This window comes from Podarcis liolepis, assembly GCF_965112155.1.
Source record: "Podarcis liolepis genome assembly, chromosome: 8".
In the NCBI taxonomy this organism is placed as follows: Eukaryota; Metazoa; Chordata; class Lepidosauria; order Squamata; family Lacertidae; genus Podarcis; species Podarcis liolepis.
Window position 1 is genome coordinate 57,698,639 of NC_139560.1, and position 24,906 is coordinate 57,723,544.

General features: G+C 41.6%; 2 protein-coding genes across 2 annotated transcripts in view; both read right to left on the reverse strand.

The window, feature by feature from the left end:
• The window catches only part of CARMIL1 (capping protein regulator and myosin 1 linker 1), a 336,439-nt gene that overhangs the window by 175,425 nt on the left and 136,108 nt on the right, over positions 1-24,906 (reverse strand). The gene's annotated exons all lie outside the window — the stretch shown is intronic.
• On the reverse strand, positions 72-19,779 carry SCGN (secretagogin, EF-hand calcium binding protein). The gene is made up of 11 exons (XM_083518830.1): positions 19,094-19,779; positions 17,530-17,600; positions 11,814-11,906; positions 11,374-11,463; positions 8,456-8,512; positions 8,176-8,253; positions 3,649-3,704; positions 3,289-3,334; positions 3,130-3,189; positions 1,798-1,866; positions 72-735 (listed from the first exon to the last, which is right to left on the reverse strand). Exons 1-11 carry the CDS (start codon positions 19,164-19,166, stop codon positions 607-609), a joined length of 822 nt encoding a protein of 273 aa, XP_083374956.1. The 5' UTR covers positions 19,167-19,779; the 3' UTR covers positions 72-606.

Here is a 24,906-nt window from a genome sequence, read left to right on the forward strand (position 1 = left end):
GTCCTCCCCTGCCATTTAAAAACAGGGTGGAGGGTGTTACATATTATAAGTAATACACACACCAGTTGTACTCTGATTTCTAAACGGTTGCTTTTATTCTTTTACAAATACACTGCCTCCAACACCATCAAGCTTTTGTGCCTTAAAAAAAAGGGGGGGGAGATACTGTGAGTATCACACACTACACAGTTGTCACAGACATGGACTACCAAGAAGGAACCAATAGTTTTAGGGATATAGCATAGGGAGCGGAGTACAACAAAGTGTGATGCTATATAGCAGTAGTCCTGGTATAATGGCCATGTATGGTAGCTTTCTGACAGACTGGGTAGTTTGTAGATATGAAACATGTTTTAAAAATGTGTAAGAAACCCCACAGACGAGATCTCCTTTGGAACAGCATGTGTGTCGTTACTGTTCATTACATGTATTCTGCTGGGCTGAAGACTTGCAAATGAAGATTCTCATCTGCACTGTGAGTTGCCTCTATCTTCTAGGCTCGGCATAACAGAGATTATTAGCACAGCACTGGAAATGTTCTACGAGGACCAGCAGGCTCTCACAAAAGACAATAATTGGGAAGCCACAGGAGAAGCACATTCAGGTCTATGGGGCAATTTTGATTCCCAAACACAAGGCGAGTTCGGATTTTTGAATTTTCCCATCCTTGTTCACATCACAATGGCGAAGCAGGATCTGGCGGAACTTATCCAGGTCAGTTCCACTAATGCTGGGCTACAATGGGAAGGAGGGGAAAGAGAGAGAGAATTACTTTCAGAAGACAAAATATCCATTCTCAGGAGTTATTTTTCTAACATCAAGCACGAACGAGAATTCCACAGCAAAGAACAACAAAGAGGACAAAGGAAGAGAAGAGCCAGCAAATAGGAAGCCTCAGTACAGCTTGAAAGAAGGAAAGAAAGAAAAACAAAAAGGAGAAAGAATGGATTTGTGATCTGCAGCAGATGGTGGAGTGGCAGCACTTAGTTGCTCTCCTGACAGTTGAATCACTTCTGCTTAACATGAGGTGGAGGAGAGAGGTGGCAGTGAGATTGGCACAGTGCAAACACAGCAGCACCGGACTGGCTCTGCCAGTGCATTTGCACCACGCAGACCTTCTCACTGCCCCAGTAAACAGCAGCGGCTCAGCTGACAGGAAGTCAGGTAAATACTGACACCGCACTCCACTGTCTGCTATCTAAATAGAATGATGCTGTGTGTGTCTTCTCTAAATGTATAAACATGAATCTGGCCAAGTTTATACTACTAGTCCTTCACTTGTGTGCCCAGTTTGGAGGATTTGGAAGAAGGGGTAGAGGCGATGATGGTGCAAGGTATGTACAGCAAGAGAACATGCCCAAAGCCCTATGGGACACAGAGCTCTAGATGGTCCAATGCTTTCCATCCTCTTCTATAATGGAAAATGCTCCACATGACACAAAGCGTTTGTGTGTGTGTGTGTGTGTGTGTGTGTTTGGAACACTTCCTGGTTCAATGAAAGTATGAGGAAGCTTTTTGTATCTGGAAAACCATGTGCACCTCAGAGCTGCTGTATTGGGTCTATTACATTCATAAATCTGTCACAAGGAAAGCTAAGTCCAGATCATAATTTATCACTTCATTAGGTTACCCAGGCACCCAAGTTAACAAAGTGACGTTCCTCATTCTTTATTGTTCCACAAAAGACCTGGAGTCAGTTATTTGTTTTGGTGCCTTATGATTTTAAGCTACTGAAACCAAGCCACATTTGTCACAAAACCTATGGGAAATAAAACATGGAAACCACTAAGTAGTCACCTTGACAAGTTCCATCATATCTTTTACAAATCCGTCCACTTCTGGACCTTCAAGTGCTCCTGTCTTACTCTGGAATATATACATGTAAAAATCATACATTTTTGCAGACTAGAAACACATCCATCCATGAATACTTGGGTGCCTGTTCTCTTTCTGGCAATATTATCTCCAACCTCCCAAGCTATATGCCTATGGACATTCCAAATCATATGGAAAATCCACTGAATGCTCCTTGTTGTCTTGATAAGGTTTTGTCATGGCAACGACGCTACAAGGAAGGTGGTCATCAGAGCTGATTCAGACACTCTGATTCAGAAGAGAGCAAGACAGCTGTAATCCTAGTTGTCCCGACTTCTGCTATAACGGGTCTACTTGTGCATCTCACAAATAATCTGCCAGCGGCAGATCATTCCCCACCTGTGCCCCGGGCATGCACCAGGGCACACCATGGGGTTGGGGCCGTGGGTGGAGCGCGCCACTGCAGCAGCCCCTCCCCACTGCTGAAAAGCGGGGTGCACGCCTTTCGGTGCCCCAAGAGCCCTGTGTTGTTTTTGCAAATTTTGCAAAAATTATGCTGGGTTCACAGGGTGCCATGATCAGGCATGTGTCCTGGCCCCTGCGAGCCCAGCACGATGGCTGTAGAGTTGTTTAATGGTTTTTACTAATAGATTTGTTGTTTATTCTCATTGTAAACTGCTTTGAAGGTTTTCTTAAAAAATAACAATCAAGCTGTATATATATTTTAATGAAATAAATGAATCCACTTGATTTCCCTGCATGCTATTCTAATGCAGTCTTGTAAAGTCTGATGTGCCACTTGATCAGCATTAACATACCCTCCAACAGTTCTCAGATGAACATAGGGACTTCCTATTCTATATTAATTATTATTATTATTATTATTATTATTATTATTATTATACCCCACCCATATGACCGCACTGCCCCCCCCCACTCTAGGCGACTTCCAATATATATAAACACATCATAAAACATTAAACATTTTAAAAAACAACAGGTCTGTCTTCAGATGTCTTCTAAAGGTTGTATAGTCACTTATCTCCTTGGGTTGTTTTGTTGTTTTGTTTTGTTTTTTTTTGCAAAACTCCATCCCTCCAACATTTCTCTGATGAAAATAGGGGTGTCCTACCATACCCTCCCAACATTTCTTTGATGGAAACAGGGAAACCCTAAAGAAAAGGGGGACATTCTGGAACCAAATCAGAAACCAGGGTGGATTCTGTAAACTTAGGACTGTCCCTGGAAAACAGGGACACTTGCAGGGCTTGCAATAATCCCAAACCCATGAAAGAAACAAAAAAATCATCTTACAACATCATAGTGTGCAAATATTTTTTCAAAATCTCTCTTCCTTTCTTCTGTACTACAAGCCTGAATGGAGGAGAAAAAATATTTTAAAATGTTTGGGGATTTTTTTTTAAGGGAAAAGGGGGAAAGGTAACTAAATGCACTAAAAATTACTGTACTTACATCCAGTTTAAATTGAAGGAGAAAATTTTCCTGAAGAGCCAGAATTCTAAATGGAAAGAGGCACATGGTCATTTTCTCAGATACCAGTTATACAGAGATAGGCATTTCTGCCTGATAGATCTCACAAAGATGAAAGATGAACAGTCTGAGAAACAAGCCTGTAACATTATGAGTAGGGTTGTCGTTTTCTCTCTCTAGACAAATTCTAGAAGTGCTGGTTCTTCATGACAGGCAGGAATTCAACAGATTTAGCATTTAGGGTAGAGGGAAGACACAGCAATGGGGAAAGTTTTGCCTGTTGAAGCTACCACAGATTCAACACTCCCTTTCTGAATAAGCTGAAGAATCATTAGAAGTTACCTTGCTAGGTCATTGAGATCCAGACGTCCATCTTTATTTTTGTCAAAGAGCTTCATCTAAAAACCAAGATAAGAAAGCCTTTATGAAGCTGTCATTAATATAGGAAACCTGGCATACACAATGAGTCAATATACAGGGGCATTTTACTATTCATAGTGATGCTGCCCACATTGTGGAGTCACATAGCCCTGATGGGCATAATATCAGATTTGCCAAGGACTGGACAAGCAATCCTCTCTCCTTCTCAGATTTTATCATGGGACATTTGGCCAGATCACAAAACAGTTTTGAAAGAGTGCATTGTGTGCCTGTTGGATGTATACATGAGAATGATACCAACTTCCTTCTGTCTTTCCCAATTTTTATGGAACTGTCCTTGGAAAACATGGTGGAGCACCATCCATCTTCCTTCTGATAGACAGATAAGTGAGCGTTTGATCCGACTCAGTTTCATTATGAGTATGTTTGACAAATGCTCTTTCCCTCCATAAGCACGTGCTGCTGCTGGGAAATTTCGGGCTCTTAATGTCAGAGCACTCATGCTGATGACTGTAAGAGGTTCTCCCCGGTATATTCAGATTTCCCTGAACTATATTTTGATTGCTCCCCTCCAGGCTGAATCACTTCTCTTCAAAGTCCCCCCTCCCCCCTGGTCCTTTCCCAGCTATAGCCCTGTTGCTATAAAATGGCAATCACTTTCAGAAAGGAGAAAAGTAGCCTGAATAATTCATGATAAAAGAGGGTTGAGAAACTGAATTTATTTTTTTAAGGTGTTCGGAGATGACTACACTGTGTATCTCATAGATTAGCTGTAAAATATTCACCACTGGGATAGTGTTTAACTTCTCTTTTATGAATGCTACCTCTTTCGGAATGATGATGCTCTGAAAAACCTACAGGAGGAAATGTTATTGTGTATGTGTTTGTCTACACACACCTCAAGATGCATAAGGAAATATCTCACCCTCCCAGGGTGTGAGGCCAAAATTTGGTGTCCCTCCTAACTCTTGCCATCTGTTCTGCTCAATTCACTGCATCATAGTTGTGGTGGACCCTAGGTTCAGGGTCCAGGGTGACAGAACTGATTGAACTGCCCTAAATCTGCCTCTGCTGTGTCAACTGTGGTTAACTTTCACTAAGCTCCCTTCAAACCATAGTTTACAAAGCCTCATTGCCCAGATTGGACCCTCTATCTGGCCAAGAGGTTCCCCATCCCAGGATCAAGCAACAGCTCTCTCTCCTTTTCCCCACCCCTGAAATTTGAAAGACCAAAGTCTACCCCTGGACACAGAAAGCTGTAGTTAAGCTACAATGGAGGTAAAATATCCTGAACTTCCCACTGGAAAAGTCATGCTGAAGGACAAGGGAGAGGATGGAGTGTACAAGTCTAGGGGAAACAAGACTCATTCTCATAACACTAAACTATGGTTTAGATTCACCTCCAAGCCAGCCTAATATGAGCAGGATGCTTTCTCCCCTACCCCTTCCCGACACATTCCATAATTTTTCACAAGTTTCATTTTTTTGCTAGTGTCGTGGGAACTTACTGCTCATAGTATTTTCCCATACAACTGTGGCGAGAGCTTGGCTACACAAAACAAAGGGATGGTTTAATTTGAATCAGGGCTCATCTCCAGAACCTGTTTTGCATGCCTGAAACCCAATATATCCAATAACAAGCGTAATCAACAAACATTTGGACAGATGTGGAGACAGCAAGGGAAGGAAGAAATAGGAAGCACGGAGTTAATCCAAACAAAACCTCCATGGAAACATAGCACATGGATTTTTCATATGCCTTAAACTATCTGTGATTCTGTAGACAAACTAGATGCTGTTTTATTCAGTGGAAGCATATTGTGTGGTGCAAATGAAAGCCCAGCACTGACAGCTTGTCTGATATTATCATGACCTCCTACTCTAGCCAATGAATAACAATAGCCTTAGCCAGGATGTGATAATTTTGGCAGGCTAGGTAATGTGATTTGCTGATGAATAAACCAGTAAGGAGCTTGCCTTGCATATGGCATTGACAAGATGTAGCTTTGTGAACTGCAGAATTTAAAAACATACTGGTGATTTAATAACGACTGTACACTCTAATGTATCCGAATGCGATTGGGGAACATTAAAAACACTTCTAAAATCTGGAAGTCAGATGTAAGGAAGTAGCATTTGAACTTAGAAATTAAAAAGGGTTACACTGATACAGGGCACACTGGGATACAATAAGGGACACAGAGACAGTCAACAGAGCTAAGTTTCCACAAAGTGAACTGGATACATTTCTGAGTGGTTTTGAGTGATAACACCCTATAACCTTTTAAATGTGTTGGGGGTGGGAGTGGGAATGGGATGGGGTGGTGTTATTGGTTTATGGTTTTTTATAGTTTTTGTGTTCTTATGTTGTATTTTAAGCACTATAGAAATGATCCCTAAAAGTATAGTCTTTTTATGTTGTATTTTAATGTTGCAAAATCTATGATGATCTATGGATGAAGGGCAGGACACTTAATAATAAGAATAATTTTAAAGTAGGTTTACTTCTTCCCTAGTTGCATGATTAAAGATAGAACTTAAAGGGGACATGACAGATGAATGCTAATGGCAAGGCACTTGTTGTTCATTTACCAAACCTTTTCCTTAGCTGATGATCACTCCTGGAACAACATGGTCTTCTCTTCTCCTTCAGCCTTTGATACCACTTAAACTGAACGATGTGCTCAGAAACACACTTGCCCTCTAGAATTCATCCTCTCGTAAGAGAGTTTCAACAGGTATTGAAGGATAATTGCTCGTCCCCTCTTTGGGACCTTTGTGGTAGGATTCCTTCCCTTGTCATCCCTCTTGTGCAATGTATACTTGAGGAGGCCACTTGACAAGGTCAATTTTGCAATATAAGGTCAAGCTTGTGTAACAGCTGCTTCCCATTTGCATGAAGTGCCTCAATGGCTCTTCCTTAAAAACAGTACATCTCTGGGGAATGAGCCCTATCTGAAACCAACTCTCCTGTGGACCAATAGGTACTGGAACAACTTATTGAAAGACACAAGAAATAAAAGGAATTCACAAATACCTGATTCAAAGCCTACTGAAATCAGCCAGGTTGCTGCAAGATTACAATGTTAACATATGCAGTAACTCAACAGATGGTATCTACAAATCAGTTGTCTGGGAGTGGATAGAAAAGATTTAATGCCTGTTCAAATCCTTCTTGTGTATATCACAAATATTCTTGTAAAGTATAAGTTTTCAGTCTAGCCTAAATAGGTTCCATCTTGATCATAATGCAGTTTATTTTTTTTTAATAGTTTTTTGGGGGATCCATGAAATTGTAGTCTGTGCTTGTGATGGAGATCATGCTAAGTCCAGGCTGAAAGCAACTACATAGGCCAAGAACAATGCATATGAGAGAAAAAAGCCACACTAAATCTTAGTCAGATTGGGCCTGTGGGTTGGTGTGAAATATGGGAGCAGTACACACCGCAATAGTTTTATGATAACTGCTCTCAGTTCTTTTGCTATGATTTATTCTTTGCTTATTTTTCTGCTTTTCTTTTCCCCATCTCATAATCCGGAAGACAGAATCCCTTTTCCCCGAGCAAGATGTTATTCTGAGGTACAGTCCAATTACTTATTCAAAAGCAAAACACAAGTCATCATAAAATAGAATAGGGAATAAATACTGGTAGTTGGTACCAGATGACTTCTGAGCACAAAGGAGATAACTTCCAACCACCATTGACAGCAGCTCAAGGCTGGGATGACAGGCTTCAGGGACAATGGCCACATTGGCCTAATTGGACTCCCTAGCTGGCCCATCCCAGGATGAAGCAACAGTGCTGTGGCGTTTGCCCCTAGGATGCGTCAAGGAAAGAGTTAGAAATGGGTGTGATGCGATTGGCCAGTGAGAATGCGAGGGGGGAGTAAAAGATAGAGTGGGAGGTTTTGAAAAGACAGTTGAGGTCTGGGAGTTGACAGTTGAGGTTTGGGAGTTGGGAGTTGAGGTTTGTCAGTTGGGAGTTGAGGCTTGGGTGTTGGAGAAGGAAGAGGGTGGAATAGGCAGTAGGTTGGTTGAGTTGTATTGTGAGAGAGTGAGAGGAATTGTTAGGGAGTTAGATAGATAGTTGGGAATAATTCAGTTTGAAGTTGTTAGGAACTAAGATTTAAGAAACTGACAAGAGTCAAATAAACCGAAACCATACGCTTATTCCTGCACTTAAAAATAAACTTGATTATTTGTTTATGTTAACAACAGTCTGGACTCCGTGTCTCCCCGTGAGAAGCGGGGTGGTGGCAGCGAAGAAAGCAACTGCAGTGGTGGCACAGGGTCAATAGACCGTGAAACGTCTGGGGGCCTTGTGTGATCGCCACAAGTTCTCTCTCCTCCTTTCCACCACCCCTTAGATATCCCCTGACCATCCTTTGCAACGTTGGTCCATCTTGTGCAACTACCATATTGGTTATCTAGAATTTCTGAGAATTTCTATAATAACATAAGTATTTGATAATATGTACTCTGCTTACCATGGTTTCTGTGTATTCTTGCAGCTTTGCCTTAGAAATGGTTTTTCCATGCTGCCGGAAAAGATCTTGCAGGAAGTTCTTTGTCAGGAAAGGAGAGAATTAGTTTTTACTGTTTCAGATTCATACTAGGAATAATATAAAGGAATCAAGGCCTGTTTCATCAGACACTTCACAAAAACTAAGGCAGTTGCTTGAATGCACTTAATACGTTTTATATACGATCAAAATATACATATTGAGTAAAGAAGGCATCTGGATAAAGATTTCCTAGAGAACTTACTCTGAGTTCGGCAGCTGAAATAAAACCACTGCTATCAACATCATATTGGCGCCAGATCTAAAGGGGGGAAATGAGTGAACAGTTATCATCTTCAAATAGATGTTCAATACGTAACTATATCTCAGTCTCATTTATGAAGTACTATAGAACATAGCAAATGTTTGGATAGCAGGAGTTTGGATAAGTGATTGTATTTTTCATAAGGGTTGCAACCAACATGGGAAGGATTTCAGACGAAGGGAGTCTGTTGCAGCCCTTCAGTGGGCTCACTGGGTGGCAATTGTATGCCCGCTCTCCCTTGTACTTCAGTCACAGGGAGCCACCGCAGAAAGAAAGGGCTGCTCTACAGTATCAGATGGAAAGTAGCCACCATCACACCAGGCCCATTGCTCATGAATCAGATAGTTTGGGAAGGAGATTCTTCTGTGCTCATGTTCCTTCAGGCTGTGCTGAGTCTCCTAGTAGATGAACATGCCAGACTCATTTGGAGCTATCCAACAGCAGGTCAGATTCAAAAAATACGCAGGCAGGTGGAATTACTGATTTGCTTTTCTAAGACTGAGCATTTATTTATCTTGTTCTCTAGATCTTGGCTATTACCCCACCATCTCTAAAATAAACTGTTTGACGTGTACACATGCATGCGTGCACATCTAGGGCTGCCATATTTTGAAGAGCAAAAAAAGAGGGCACATTTGCCGACTTCTACTTTTAACCATGGATCGCTATGATGACTCTATCCACGAAAAAGAGGACGTGTCCTGGAAAAAGAGGACATATGGTGACCTCAAATGGCTCATCTCAGCATTGACATCGTGGAATCATTAACTAACATTTTGTTTCTTTCCAAAATATTTAGAAAACAAGGATTTTGAAACCTGGAAAAAACCCTTATGTGTCACTGACAAGTTCCATCTAAAAGAAGTGTGTAAACAGACTTAAATCAATTTTCATCCTTAACCTGGACATGTTGTTACCATGGCTGCATATTCAGATTCATTATTTGTTATGTAAACAACACAGCCAATTAAGGGACTAAGTGGCTATTTGTATTCCTATTTGTATCCCCTTGTTCTTAGTCATCCTAAGGTGGTAGTTGACATTAGATGGTATTTTTAGATTGAAACACTAGGCCCAGATTAGAAGAGATTTTATTTTGTAAAAAAAAATTCCCAGTGCACTTGATGGTACCCACCTGGAGCTGATTGATTGTATACACCTTGGATAGGGCAATATAAACAACTCAATGCCTCAGTTACAAAATTACAGAAGCTGAGTATTTCCTCTGTGGTGTTGTTCCAATTTATTAATTTTTTTGCTGCCCCTTCACTATGAAGCTCCAGTGTGGGTTATAACAATTAAAAATATAATATTAAAACAGTTAAAACAAAGTACAGTCAGGATAATAGGCTGGGTCCTAAAGTATACATCTCAGATGTCAAATGGCAGGATAGAAAAAGGTGCATCTTCAGCATTTGAGGAAAGTGACAGAATGAAAGTGTTCAACACACTTCTGTGGGGCGGAAATTCCACACTTTAGAGGCTACCACAGGGAATGTCCTCTCCTGGGCCACCACTGTGAATTTCTGAGGGCAGTGGAACTCCCAAAAAGGCCCTCTCTGCTGATTGTAAGACCTGAGAAAATCTGTAGGGAAGGAAGCTGTGAGTCATATTTGGGGCCTGGGCCATTTAGGATTTTAAACACTAATTTGAACACCTTGAATATGGCCCAGAAGCAAACTGGCAGCCAAAACAGGGTTTGTGTGAATTCTAAATGTAATCCCAGTAATCTGGCCACTGCATTTTGGACCAGTTGAAGTTTCCACCTCATTTTTAAGTATTGCTTAAAAAAGAATCAGGAGATTCCTCAGAGATCTCACGAGTAATGTACAGTTTGGTCTAGTGCTCACAATGGACCCATTCTTGCCAGGACTCCAGAATGGCCCTCCTTCAGTGTCAATCCCATGTTTTATATTGGACTGAAAAGACAGAGAGTGATCTCGGAAGAAGAATGAGAGTTGTTAGCTAGATGTTTATATGGTGACTTGAAACATTAACGTAGTAGGTATATTCTTTTAAGCGTCAAGCCTCATAATCTCATTTCTCAGGTTCCAAAGTTCAAAGGCACACAACACTTTACAGCTTGTGTTATGTAATGAAAGCTGATAATATTATTCTTGAATTTAATAAACAGCTGTGCAAAAGATCCCCACAGACCATCTGTGGCCAAAAGCTGCACACTGCTTCTTCCATGGCTGATAAGTTCTGCATCATGCAAACTAGGCCATCGTGCTTCACAACGGAGAAGGATGATGAGGCTCAACATATATGTGATGGAGGGGGCAAACTAGAGATAAAGCAGGAGAAGAAGGGTCTACTTTTGAGAGCAAAGGTGTAGGTGTATGGGAGGATTCTGAACCTGCCCATCACCTCTCCCTCACTTACTTCCTTGCTCTCTATCACCTCCAGAGCTCTTTCCTGGACCAAATTCTAATATTGGAAGTGAGTGTAACTAGGGAAAGCACTGGTTGGGTGGAATGCAGAGCCAAGGAAGTGATAGGTACAAAGAGCAAAGTACCAGGTTACGCTTCCTGGAGCCTTTTCTTGGGCTCCCAGAATCTGATCCTCCATCTCATGCTTTGTACTTGATTGGGAAAGACCTGGGTTTAAACCAAGTGTAGGGAAGCTATGGCCTTCCCCAAATCCCTGGACTACAACTCTCATCAGCGCTGGTCATTGGCTATGCTGGCTTCTGGGGCTGCTAGGAATTGGAGTCCAATAAATTCTGGAGGGCTACATGTTAGCTACCCCAAGGTTAAACAAATGTGAGCCTCAGCGTGTGGCCAATATACCAACTAAAAGCATGCAATGCAAAATACTTTGAAAAATGGAAACAGACAGCAGGAAATTACACCCACCCGCATGAATTCCACGCTGTTGTCCAAAGGTGTTTCTCTTCGGAAAAGAAGCAGGAAGTTCTCATCCTCCGACAAGAGTATACTTGCAAGCTAAAGTTTTTTTTGGGGGGGGGCAGGGGGGAAAGGTTACATTTCTCAAACTGTTCTCTGTGCAGTTATTTTCATCATCATCATCATGATCATCATCATCAATGTTATTGTTATTCGGAATTAATTGCTATACCACAAGGACAGAAGCAGGGCAGAGCAGAGCAAAACTACAAAATCTAGCAGCAAAATCCTGACAGATGCTTTTGACAAAAGGACATTTGGACAAAAAGTTCCAATACTACATTATCTGAACGAACCAGTGAACCCACTCTTTGTAAGAGTGCAATTCTTATTCCTCAGTTGCCTGTCTTCTATTTTCTAACACTGCAAAATAAAAGGCAGCTAGGTACCTCTTGTATTTGTAGGCGTCCATCTGCAGTCACATCGTAGGCTGACATAAATCGTTTTTTCACCCTCTGCACCTTTTCTTCTGTTACAGGGCTCTGTGATATGAAAAGCAACAGGTTAAGGATAAAACTAATTTCCCCGAGTACAATGTGTTCTCTCCTGTCTCTTTTAAGACCAGCCATGCATGACCTGCAGCGAATGTTTCCTTTAGGCTGAAAGGAGGGGAGCCTGCAGCAAGAGCCATTTTGTTCTGGTTTCCTAACACCCTGCCTTGAAGTCAACTTTGGAAGTGATGTGCACGCACACACATACATTATCAGAAGCGACTTGTTCCTTACCAAAATGACAATAGTCCAAGAGCACATGAAGCCACCACCTAACTAACATTAAGCAGGAGTGGGTCTGATCAGTGCCTGGATGAGAGACTTCTTGGAGGCCACATGTATGCCATCTAGGGTTCCATGATGGAAGAAAGGCAGAATATAAATGTGAGAAAGGAAAAAGATTATCAGAAGAAAAGACAAAGTCATGGCAGCTAGATACATTGACCTATATTGCAGTTAGCTTAGCTAAGATTGGGAGCAGTTGGTGTCATGGAAGGCTCTGGTGAACAACAAGACAATAACTTTATTTAGACAAGAATAGAATAGTGGCAGGAAATGTCCTGACCATACCCAGATATAAATTAAGTGCAGTGCCACTTTGTGACCAAACTAGACACTCGCACTATCCATACAGATAGAAACAAGAGCTCACACGTTTATATGAAAGGTTCAGGACCAGACAAAAAAAGGAAGATATCAACCTGGCCTCTGAAATCTTCAAAGAGCAGATCGAACTCCTGGCTGGGGGCCATTGTGGCTAAAACATAGAACAGCACTCCAGGTGATAGTTGCAAAGGGAGGCACCTAAAGGCAAAGCAATGCTGCTGCTCCTGAAAAGGATTCGCTGCTCATATGCATCCACCCAGAGCAGTAAGATGTTGTAGGTATATGTAGCTGCCTCTGCATGTAAGACGACCAACTCACCTTGCAGGTACAACTAGGGATCTCTGCCTGAAAGAGTGAACAACTTTTTGCACCAGAAGGGCGGGATATAATTGCTCAAATAAATGTCACCAGGCAGCCAAAACAACAATTTCACAGTGTTCCACACTGTACATAAGAGGACTCCTTATGTACCAAGAAGCCGATGACAGCTTGTAGAAATAAGATGGCCTTATTTCTACAAGCTTTTATACATTATGAGTAGCCTTTAAAGCCAGTCAGAAGAATATCAGACTTCAAGTGTTAAATATCCCTGAGCTCTGCCTCTGCTCCAAAAGTTAATTCTATGGGAGCCAGGTTAATTAAACTTCATGACACTTCCAAGATATTTTAATCCCATATAAAAAGATATTGTCTGCTTTAAATTCTTTGAAGACATCATTAAAATAATCTTGCATACAACTGAACAATATACCAGGGGGTTTTTTAAAAAAGAAAAAGAAAAAGGGCAAGCTTGGTTTCCCTAGTATCTTTTTAAAAGAATACCGCATGTTATTATAGTTTAAAAATTTCCAATGTGAGACTGTAACAGAAGTTTAAGACCAATTTAAAAACCACCAAAAAAGTAAAATAAAAGTGAGAATAGAATAGTACATATTCAAATAGACCTTCCTTTGTATAGTCATCTTGATCTTTTAAATTTAGCTTTCTTCCCGCAATGCCACGTATATTCCATCAGCTAGTAACAAATGTAAGATTTGCTCCTGTATTTTAAGTAGAACATATATATGGCCAACCAAGAACTTCTCCTTGGGGTTTCAGTGTCCTGTCCTTATTTATGGGCTCTCATTTTAATGTGATATCAGCAAAGAGATTAATTATTAAGAGATTGTTTAATTATTTCTCCATTAAATATGAAATTAAGTTGCTAACTTTACCAGCAATCCTGCTGGATTGTGAGTTAAGTTTGTGAAGCCATTCTTCATTATGCTCAGAGGATGGATTTCAATGCCATTTCCATTTAAAATACATGAAACAGTAACCAGGAAAAGATTGAGCCTAACTTCCAGGTCTGTTAGAGGGAAATGCAGCTATTTTGACACAAGCACACCATTTCAAACTGTCACCCTCAGCCACCCTGAAGGAGATATAATGGAAGTTTGCTGGCTGAACTTCCAGCTGAACAAATATTTTTAAAGAGGAGACTTCCAGTAGCCAATATAGCTGTTCCTTTAAAAAGTCTGAAGCTATGCACAAACCCCACAGATCTCCATTTGAACACACACACACAAAATGGTCACCACTGTAGGGCAGCCAGAAATGAAAACAAACACAGACTCCTCCATTTCCTCACTCATTCCACCCCTTTCCCATTTTGCATGCCCACTGAATTCGGTCAGTCTTTTGTTCTCCCAGCTGGGGTTCCTTTTCTTGCCTTTAGCATTAGTTGAGAATGCTTCAGAGTAGATGAAAGAGAGGCAGGGGAAACATAGTGCTAGGGACTACAGTGGTCATTAGGGAGAAATAACAACAGGGTGCGCAGAGGTTAAAAACAATAATTATGGAACAGTTTGCTATTCAAACAGAGACAACTTTCGGAGTGCATAATAACTATTCATTTTATTTCGCCCGACAATTTTAATCTTCAAAGCATATAAGTAGAAATGGTTATTCTTGACAACAACTTAGTTAGGTTGCTTGGTAAGCAGGATTGTCTCATTCTGACGCACACCAACACGGTATGACAAATTCATAACTCAATAAGTCACTGTAAAACAATCCCCACTGGGAGATGCTCTTCCAGCCTCCAACTCGCTGCTCTTACAGAATTACAACATTGTTAGAGTCTACACTACAGAACTCTGCAGGACATCAAGGGCATGGAAAGGCAGAAATGGTCCACACAAGAGGTGTGGCAGAAGAAGCACCAAGACAATGGAGAACAGGGTCACAGGGTGACACTTGGGTGAAGATCAGTGAGCAAGCAAGAAGGAGGGATGCTTTATCCCCCAGATGCCAGTCATGTCTCGCCTGCAAATGCCAGCATTGGCTTTTCAAGAGGCCTAGGAGAGGCAGAGGCAACCTTAGGATCAGGGGCTGAATGTGTCCCCTGGCTTCTTTAGCCAGCCTACCTACTCACAGGACATTCCCCAGGCCATGCCCCTCACTGGCCCTGCCCTCTGTCCTTCTCAAGAGCAATTGCTGGGCCAGGATGTGTCCTTGGATTGTGACAATGCCTCTTGTTTGGCTGGATAAAGGTGTTTGTAAGGGTAACCTCTGAGTTTTGCACGGACGGTACAAAGAGGACAGCCTACAATCTTGCTTTGCCCACTTGCCCCTGGCTCCACCACTGACCTGTGACCTCTGCAAGCTTGCCCAGGGGGACAGGCAGTCCTTAGGCTGAAACAGTTCCCTGCTCCTACCCTGGGGGGCCACCTTGTCCCCTGAAGGATCTTACTTCCCACAAACACAAGCCTGCCCTATTCACCCTGCCCTTTAACCTTCATGGTGCCTGATGTTTGAGGGGAGGGGAACAACACAAACATAACAATGTAAGAAGAGGCACCTGGATCCGACCAATGGCCCATCTTAGTCCAGCATCCTGTTCTCAAAGTGGCCGGTCGGAAAGCTGCAAGCAGGACCCAACCACCAGAGCATTCTCCCTTCCTTTGGTTTCCAGCAACTGGTATTCAGAAGCGTTCCTGACTGTGAAGGCAGGGCATATCCCTCATGGCTAGCAGCCAGGGGAAGGGAATCTTTCACACTTTCCACTCAGTCCAAGAGATGAGAAGCAAATGATGTACTCTGCCCTTGCAGTCTGACTTCCTTTCCTTTCCCTCTTCCAAGCGTTTGGTAGGGAAGTGTTTAAGAAAGCAGGGCTTTGTTACTGAAACAGCAGAAACCCATTAAGATGTAGAGAATCACCTGTTGTTCATATATTATGAAATGCATCCTCCCCTTTAAGAAGAATACCAGCAACTCAACATAGTGGGAAATAATGTCTGAAGCAGCTTGCAGTGTTTGCTATGAGTAATTTGAGGCCACTTCCCCTCATTGGAGGTACTAAACCTATTACCAGTCATTCTAAGGTCACACAATTGCAGTTCAGAAATAATTTCTAATCATCCAGGGGTCTTTCCCATCTCCCTTTAACTTACTTCTCTCTCATGATTTTTCCTTGGATAGTAAAAGGAGAATCCAAAGAGTTAAGGTTTTATGAACGCAGGATATCTGATCACAAAAACAAGATCACAGTAATCAGAACTCATTTCCCTTTTTGGTGGTTTATGGCAACTGCAGATAGTCATATAATAGACAGAAGAAAGTAAGCACAAGTTGAGAGCATGGCTTTTTGCTAGTGGCAATCAAAAATAAAGGGGCAATATGTCAGGGGAAATGAAACAGAACCGCAAAGAACAGGACATGCAAATAATTGACTGTGCTGTTGATTCTACCATTCATTTTACAGCTGTTTACAAGCAGATCCATTTTCCTAAGCAAGTGTCAATTACCTCTGGAGAAAGACCCATGTTAATTGATTTTGGAAAGCAGAATTTTGCATCTGCAAAACTAATCAGCAATGTTTTGAATAAGCAAAAGACACCTGCTGCCCTAACTCCCTTCATCCAGATTAATGTGTATGCAAACCTCTTGACTCACCTTCATTAATCTAAATGTGTTTTTTTGTCAGTAGCCTAGCATTTGCTTCATGCCAAAATTATGACCAGTGAGTGGGTGGCCAGTGCAGAGGGACTCAGAACACAAACAGCGATAAGAACGTTGCCACACCTGTTGCAAAAGGAACCTGAGCAGAACTCTCACACAGAGAACGTTATTTACTTTAGAATGTTGTTACTAAGAAAAACAAAGTAGATGGGGAGAGAAATATGGTTACACACTCTTGGCTTGGTCTAAAACAGTATGGACAGCATTGCCAGTGCCAAGCATGGGGAGTTCTCTCTCTCTCTCTCTGGGTAGAATTTATTTATTACTGCATCTTGCATTTATACAAAATATTCAACTTTTCCCCAAGGAGCTCAAGGCATACAGCCTTTCTCCATATTGCCTTCACAATACGAAGGTTAAGTTGAGAGTTGGTGACTGGCCCAGGGTCACCCAGCAAGCTTCGGGCTGAGTCGATATTTCAACTCCCAGGTACTAGTCCAATGCTCTAGCCACAATACCACATTGCATGTGTCTTATATGTCTCATCAGGTGTTGGACAGGAAGGAGAGAGGTGGGTCACACACACACACCATACATTTAAAGTGTATGGCTTCCCTCAAAGAATCCTGGAAACTGTAGTATGTTAAGGGCGTTGTAACTCTATGAGGGTTCCCCCACAATTCTTTGGGAGAACCATGGGCAGACTTTGGTAATCTTTAGTAATACGGTGAGCAAGGCTAAAATTTGGCACCTCCAAATGGATCTTTTCAATTATAGATCTTCTCAGTTTTGCGCCCCCTCAGCTCAAAACCCTGTGCAGGGAAACCTCCTGCACTGCCCTAGATTTGGTGCTGGAAGAAGCCATGCGATTTAAATGTATGTTGTGGACAATCCATGTTTCTCCTCCCCCTACCAAACAGCTGAGTGGCAGAATTCTCATCTTCCTGAAAGTGCCCTGCAACAAGGAACCCCAGTTTTTGGATCTATGTTCAACACCAATTTGCAGAAAACTTCTGCATATGCTCATGGTTATATTTACATGCAGAATATAAGACACAGTACTTACTTCACTGCCCAGTGTCTTCAGCAGATGATGGAAAAAATTATCAAGCTCTTTCCCTTCTATGTAACCGTTGTCTAAAACCGATTAAAAACATATTACTGAATATTGTACCATTAATGTTCAGAATCTAAACTGAAGAAATAACATGCAACATAAACATTTCATAAATCTAGTAACAACTCAAACATTTAGCCAAACTGACACACACACATAAAGAAAATGTGAATGTTTGTTTTTTACTTTGATAGATTGCTTAAACATGCAGTTACTTTATTCCAGCTTTCTAAGTTTAAATATTCCTCTTCTTCAAATAAATAAGAGATATGAAACTTTGTCCAAAATCCACCAAGAGCTTCTCTTGTTTCAGCCTCCTTTGAAATTAATCAGATAGCCAAGAATTGTATTGATACAAAGGTTGGAAAACATAGGTACAAGGTGCCAGGCTGCATATGCCAGAGCAGGCCTATAACTTTAGACTGCAATACATTTTGAAGTACACGAAAGAGGAATAAAGTGTTCATGCATGTCTAAATGCACTAATCAGAGAATTAACATGTTTATTTAAAAATAGAATAAATACATCTAAATAAAAACAACAATAACAACAATAATAATTTATTTATACCCAGTCCATCATGTTCCAGGTTGTACACAATCTAGGGTTACAATAATGTATTAAGACATTTTGGGATATGTTGTTTTAGTGTGATGTTTAATGAAGAAGAACCATTTAAATCAAACTTGGATCAGCCTGGAAAGCATAAATGGCAAACAACTGCAGGCAGGCAAGTGAGGGGAGTAGTGCAGAGGTCTCCCCACTTTCTCAGTCTCCAGCATAGAAATCAAGCAGACAGCTGGAAGCAGAGTGGGATTCTGCATTCCTCCTTTTATGAGTATTTTATGATTATTTTTCGCATGCTAGTAACTTTGGGGGTCTAATTTACAAGACTGGTTGACAGCGTAAGCTCCTTGGAGAAGGGACCTGTCCTTTTGCTTATGCTACTCAACACCATGCACACTGATGGTGTAAAACAAGAACAGTAAGTTCCTCAGGGTTAACATCGGTATTGAAACACAGCAGTGTTTCTTTTAACCAGCAAAATAATAATAATAATAGTAATAATAATAATAATAATAATTTATTTATATCCTGCCCTCCCCAGCCGAAGCCGGGCTCAGAGCGGCTAACGACAGTAATACAATACAGCATACTAAAATCAATAATAGGTGAAAAAAGTCAGCTGATCGAGGTCCACGAGGATCTGTAATTAGCCTTGCTTCTCAATTAAATGGCTTTAATCAGACCCACCAACCACCCTAATGTCCTCTGCACACCCATGAACACAAGACACTCTGAGATCAGGGGAATATAAGCATATGTCTAGTCGAAAATCGAATTGGGACGTGCAACTTGGAAAAGCAATAACTTCCTTGCAAAGCAGAAAGAGAAAACTTGGACAAAGAAACACCCCAGCTAGCGCCCATGCCTACCGCCTTTTCTAGGCGCGCTCCGTCCCTTCCCTATTTAACTCCCGGGGTGGAAAGAGCCTCTCCCGGCCGCACTCACCGTCGGCGTCGAAGCGCTGCCAGAGTCGCAGAAAGGCAGCCGCCTCGAGGGAAGGCAGAAAGTCGCTGTCCATGGTGCCGACGCCGGAGAGACCGCGATGGGCAAAGGTCAGCGCGTCGCGTTGGCAAGTCCAAGTGGGCTGCGCGGCGCTGGGGCTGCTGGCCTCGAGTGCCCAAGAGAAGGGCGGGTTTTCAGAAGGCAGCCCAGCCGGGGACACGCCCAGGCTCCCCCCAAGATCCCACCTGCTGCCTGGAGAGAAGGTCGGAGCCAGCCAGCAAGCGAGGCAAAGTCGGCTGCTTGCTGCCCCCTTTCGTGCCAAAGTTTCCCTTGTCGCCTGCTTGGAGGAAGAGCTGCTGGGCTCGCCCTTGAAATGAGACTGCTGCCACCAACTTTTGTTGTTTTTTGTAAGGATATATCCTTGTAAGTAAGGCGAGAATATAAGGGGATTTATTGGTGCACGGAGGTGCAAGATGGAATTTAGAAGGCAGTCACCAGCTTAAAGGGACTTTGAAGAAGCTTCCTCAGAGAAAGTCGAAACAGCTGCAGTATTAAAAGCGGTTAATGAGTAGGATTAATTCAGAACTGCATTCGCGGCAGGCAGAAGGGTCGGTTTGAAAGCTCGCTTTGCATGGAGCTCTCTCACTTTTTCTTCTTTTTATATTGCCAGAGTTTCAGAGTTGCAAGTACAGCAGCTGTAGAGGAGCTAAACGTGCATCACAAAGGTAGCCTATGGAGCTGTTGCTACTTTTGGAAACAATCCAAAAATCACCTGAAATGAGTAGAATGAAACCCATACGGGTGACTTTAAATCAAGATTTATTTATTTTAAATGAGGAATATAAATTAGTTATCTACTTCACAGAAAAGTACATTGTTAATTTGTGATGGGCAAGGGTGTGTGCGTTGTTTTTGTTTTTTTGTTTTTTAAAAACCCCTCACAGAATTAGGGGTAAATAAATATTACATAATTGTAATGTTGCTCATGCACACAGTGAATTATTCATGAGTTGCTCTGAAGCACCACCTCTGTTTTTAGTTAGTTTTCAGAGTGGCATCAGAGAAGGATATAGCTGTTGTGTCTGTTTTTCAGTACAGTGGTACCTTGGGTTAAGAACATAATTTGTTCTGGAGGTCCGTTCTTAACCTGAAACTATTCTTAACCTGAGGTACTACTTTAGCTAATGGGGCCTCCTGCTGCCGCTGCACCACCACCACACGATTTCTGTTCTCATCCTGAAGCAAAGTTCTTAACCCGAGGTACTATTTCTGGGTTAGCGGAATCTATAACCTGAAGCATCTGTAACCTGAGGTGCCACTGTATTCCTCATTTGAAAAGCTTGCAGGTTTTATGAACCACTGGTGGTAGACTGAAATAGACTTATCTATTGCTCGGGGACAAATTGACCATGGGTTTCTGCAAATTATGGCAAACCTTGGTTCTTACGCTTTGATTATCAACTGGTCTGTGAATGCAGAAGATAAGTTATTAATGCCATATAACTCTTATCCCACATACTGGTGTTTAGAATTACGTTAGTATGTGAAAGAGGAAAAGGAAAACAACAACAACAATTCCCTGTAAGTTTTCCATTCTACATATCTGTTAGTGTTGGCAAACCTTAGCAGTTTTGAAGATTAGGATGTGAAATGGCATTTCCAAGTTAGAAGTTAGAAGAGTAATGCATTGCAGGGGGTTGGACTAGATGACCCTTGGGGTCTCTTCCAACTCTACAGTTCTATGATATCTCAGGCAAGCATCCTGCAGAACTGTACTTTGTGAACACATTTGCTCTACTGCAATATTAGCTAATGCGCAGAATATTGTTGTTATTAGGGGTGGCAGCATTCAATTTCTCTTGAGTGGATCACTATTCTAGAAAGTCTAAACACACACAAGCACACAAACAGATGAATTAAATCTGCCCAACATATAGTAATTTGTCAATTTGGCCCGATTGATAGCAAATGGTATAAAAACAAAACAAAAATCCACCCACTATCAAATTACACAAATAATGACTGGTGTGATATAGAAGCTTCTGAAAACAGACACAAAGTCAATGTTGCATATTGAGGTCTGTGAGAGGGATTCTTAGCAGCATGGCTACAGTTAAAAGCTTGACTTGCTCCCTTCTTGCATGGCAACTGTCTATTTGAAAAAAAAGAAAGAACACCACCCTTTTGCTTTTCCTGTCTCTCTTTTCCCCTTCCAATATTCATTTTGACAGTGAGGCTTAATTTTTAAAGGCACCCTTTCTCAAAGGCTGACAGTTAATTGAAATACAATGGAAGTGTTGAGATAGCAATACAAAAGATTTCTAAATGAAAATTCCAGAAAAACAAAAGTACTTACACAACGCAAGTCCACGTTTGTCCAGCTGCTTATCCAGTTGCTTCATGCATAAGTGAGCAAGCTCCATTTGCAATTTTAATATCAGCTTTATTATATTTGGTGTGGCTCAGGGGTAGCTAACTAGTAGCCATACATCCGGAATTTCCCAGACATATCCGTGATTCATCCGTCGAAAATAGCATTTGGGCAGAATTCTCAGAAATCAGTTAAAATGTCCTGAAAAATCCAGGCATATGGCAGCCCATATCGGAAGTGTTGGAATTTTATTTTGGGGGGAGATTTTGCAAAACAACAACAACAACAACCCACCCCTGGTCTGCATGATGATGCAAAACATTATGATTGACATGTGCACACCTGTCCATGTCCATACGAATAGAACCTTATGCTCCCTGCTGGCAATTGGGCAACTGTTTGCTGGAATGTCTAAAATACCCTACGGTTATTACTTTTACACTGTTGACACCAGAGAGTAACCCGTTAGGTTCCAAAGGTATTTAAGAACTAGTACCAAGCGTCCAATCACAGAGATTTTCCTCTGGGCAGGTTAAGTTGGGAAATGGCTGGAGTCTCACTGGTACTGAGCTTCGTAGTACACTCAGAACCTATATCCCTCCAGATGCTGCTAGACTACAATTCCCATCATCCATGTATGTAGGCAATTATGGTTGGAGCTGATGGGAGTTGCAGTCCAACAACATCTGGAGTGCCACAGGTTTCCTGCCCTTGCTATATAAAAAAAGATAAGGGCAAGTGCAATAGACGCAGGTTTGGATCTTCTGGGTTCCAGTAACACTGTACTAGCATTCAGTGGCAAATAGCTGTCAGCTCAAAGGCTGTGCCAGAAGCCTGCATTCAAGAAAATCTTGGAGCAAGTTTGGCAGAAGTAATAGTTCACACAGAGGCCCCATTTTCTCTCACACCAGCCTGCTATGACAGCTCCCCTGCATTAACATTTTAATAAAAGAAATATATAGAAATAATAGAGCTAATCTTAAGTCAATAAAACCCACCCAAACCTTTTATGCTCATTGAGCAGAAAGCATGTGGCTGTTGAAGGCCATTAAAGAGAAAGGAAACTTGCCACAAGAACCGAAGCATTCAATTAACCCCATGAGGTCCCAAACTGACTAGAATCATTATTGTGCTCTGGGGTAAAGGGTTTCTGAAATATTAAAAGGGATGTCTCGAAAAAGAATTTCCCCCACATCTAATGAATGGGCTGGAGCAAACCCTTTTCATAATTCTCCACTCCCAGTTTTCAAGAGTGGGAGAATGGCAGCAATGGGGGAAGGTAGAGGAAGGGTTTGGGAGGGGGCCACGGAATCAGGTAGTTTTGCTTAAGGGGCCATTTGGGGCATCTACAAAGTTTGCTTTATGTCAAATATGGGAAGTTCACACACACACCCCTATTGCACATTTCTCTTTCCCCACAGTAATTACCACGTGGGCTTGAGCATCCAGATTCCAATATATCTGTTCATGTGCTCCAGTTCAGTGCAAGGGCTCTGATAACTCTTCAGCACCTGGATAGCTCAGCTGGTTAGAAAGTGGGGCTGAGAATGCCAAGGTTGCAGGTTCAATCCCCATAAGGGACAGCTGCATATTCTTGCATTGCAGAGGGTTGGACTAGATGATCCTCAGGGTTCCTTCCAACTCTATGATTCTATTCTGCCACAACCATTGCATCATGCTACGAACCACTGATCCTGGAACATTTTCATACAGATTAGAACAGCTGTTGGGAACCTTTGACTACCCAGATGTTGCTGAACCGCAGCTCCCATCATCCCTGGCCATTGGCCATGCTTGCTGGGGCTGATGTGGTGCAGCAACATCTGGAAAGCTAAAAGTTCCCCACTCCTGTGTTAGAAGAACCAAACGTGGCCTCAGATTCAATATACCCATCTTGTGTATGGCTTTTTCTCCACACCACCCACCTAACCCCACTTTAGCAAGGTACTTGTAAAGAAGGACATCATTATTACATGAATAGAATGAAGATTATCACTATCATTATTACTATAAAATGTATTGTTAAAATTATTATAACTCAATCTGAAAAGAAATATTTGAAATAGAAAAGGTATTCTGAGTTTTAAATTTAACAAGCATTATGTTAAAGCCTGCAAAATGCATTTAAGTGCATTGAAAACTGGATAGGCTATTATGAAAGAAAATAAAAGGCACTAACTAAATTGTCTATGTTTGGTTGTCTCAGTTATTGGCTTATTTTGTCTTCATGATTGTATAGTAACACAATGCAAACAAGCTAAGCTTCTCACACAGTACTGAACAATAAGTATTGACAAAAATGACTGCGGTTGCCACACGACATTCTATTTGCTATTTTGTAAGAATGTTCGCAATCAAATTCTCTTTTTGCAAAAGAAAATGACTGTCTCACAGATGGATAAGTAAAGCCTTATCCAACCTCCCAACCCTGAAATTATCAAAAGCTGTTACAAGTTTCAACAAGCTTTTCTTCAAGCTGTAAGATGCTGCTAGAAGTAGAGTGAAGCATTTATAGGAGTACTGAATTGTTCAGCATTCAGATCTGCCTTCCGTTGAACAAAAGCTTTTGATAAGAAGTACTGCAGAAGGCCTGGAATGCTAGGACTTGAACCCCAAAGTTAGGAGAGCAGAGGGTAGATTCCTTTCCCACCCCTGAGGAACATTATTTGCTTGTAAATATGTGTAGTACAAACTATATTTCTTAAAGATACTAGTCTCTGCTGTGCCTTGATTTCCCAATGGGAACACAACCCTGGGTGAGTACCTGGAGACCCCTGAAATCTTGTTGCTGCTTGGCAGAGATTAGGGGTGGTGTGCAATCTCTGTAATAATATGTTACTGGTGCAACATGGGAGCTGCTAGCCCATGTCACTCACCTGAAATAAGCACTATCACCTCCCAGATATAAGCCTGAAAGCAAGTTAGAAGCAGCAGTTACGAGAAAGAGTCGGAAACCAGGAAGTCCCTGGTTCCAATCTTGTTTTGGGTTTGACCTTAATAGCTGGCCTTAGGGCAACAGTTATCTCTGAGCCTCAGACATGCCACCTGAAAACAGGGAAAGTGCATTCTGTCTACCTTAGTTGGGGTAAGGTTTACTGTCAACGTATGTGAAGTCCTTTGAGCATGCAGGAAAAAGTAATTATTTTTTGCTGAAAGGCAGCTGTGGTCTAAATTATTCCACCACCATACAAAGCTCTTAAATATGGATTATGTCCATGGCCTCGGTCAGCATATCATAAGGTGTGAATACAAGGTCAGGTCAATAGCTGTGAATACCAATACTAACTTTCTTCAACAGACATACTTGTTAAGGGGAATAAATATAGCCCAGGATAAGTATCACAAATAGCTTCCTAAAGTTCAAACAATTCAGACATACAACTGAATGCAAAATTATGTGGAATTTTAGTTTTAACTTTATAAATGTGGAATGTTCAATGATAAT

Bases quoted from the DNA above. Each gene is read 5' to 3' on its own strand.
- SCGN (XM_083518830.1), bottom strand. From the start codon at position 19,166: ATGGACAGCGACTTTCTGCCTTCCCTCGAGGCGGCTGCCTTTCTGCGA. The intron at 17,601-19,093 runs GTGAGTGCGGCC...AATCGGTTTTAG, and splicing joins GCAGCGCTTCGACGCCGACG to ACAACGGTTACATAGAAGGG. The intron at 3,335-3,648 runs GTAACTTCTAAT...CTTTCCATTTAG, and splicing joins GATCTCAATGACCTAGCAAG to AATTCTGGCTCTTCAGGAAA.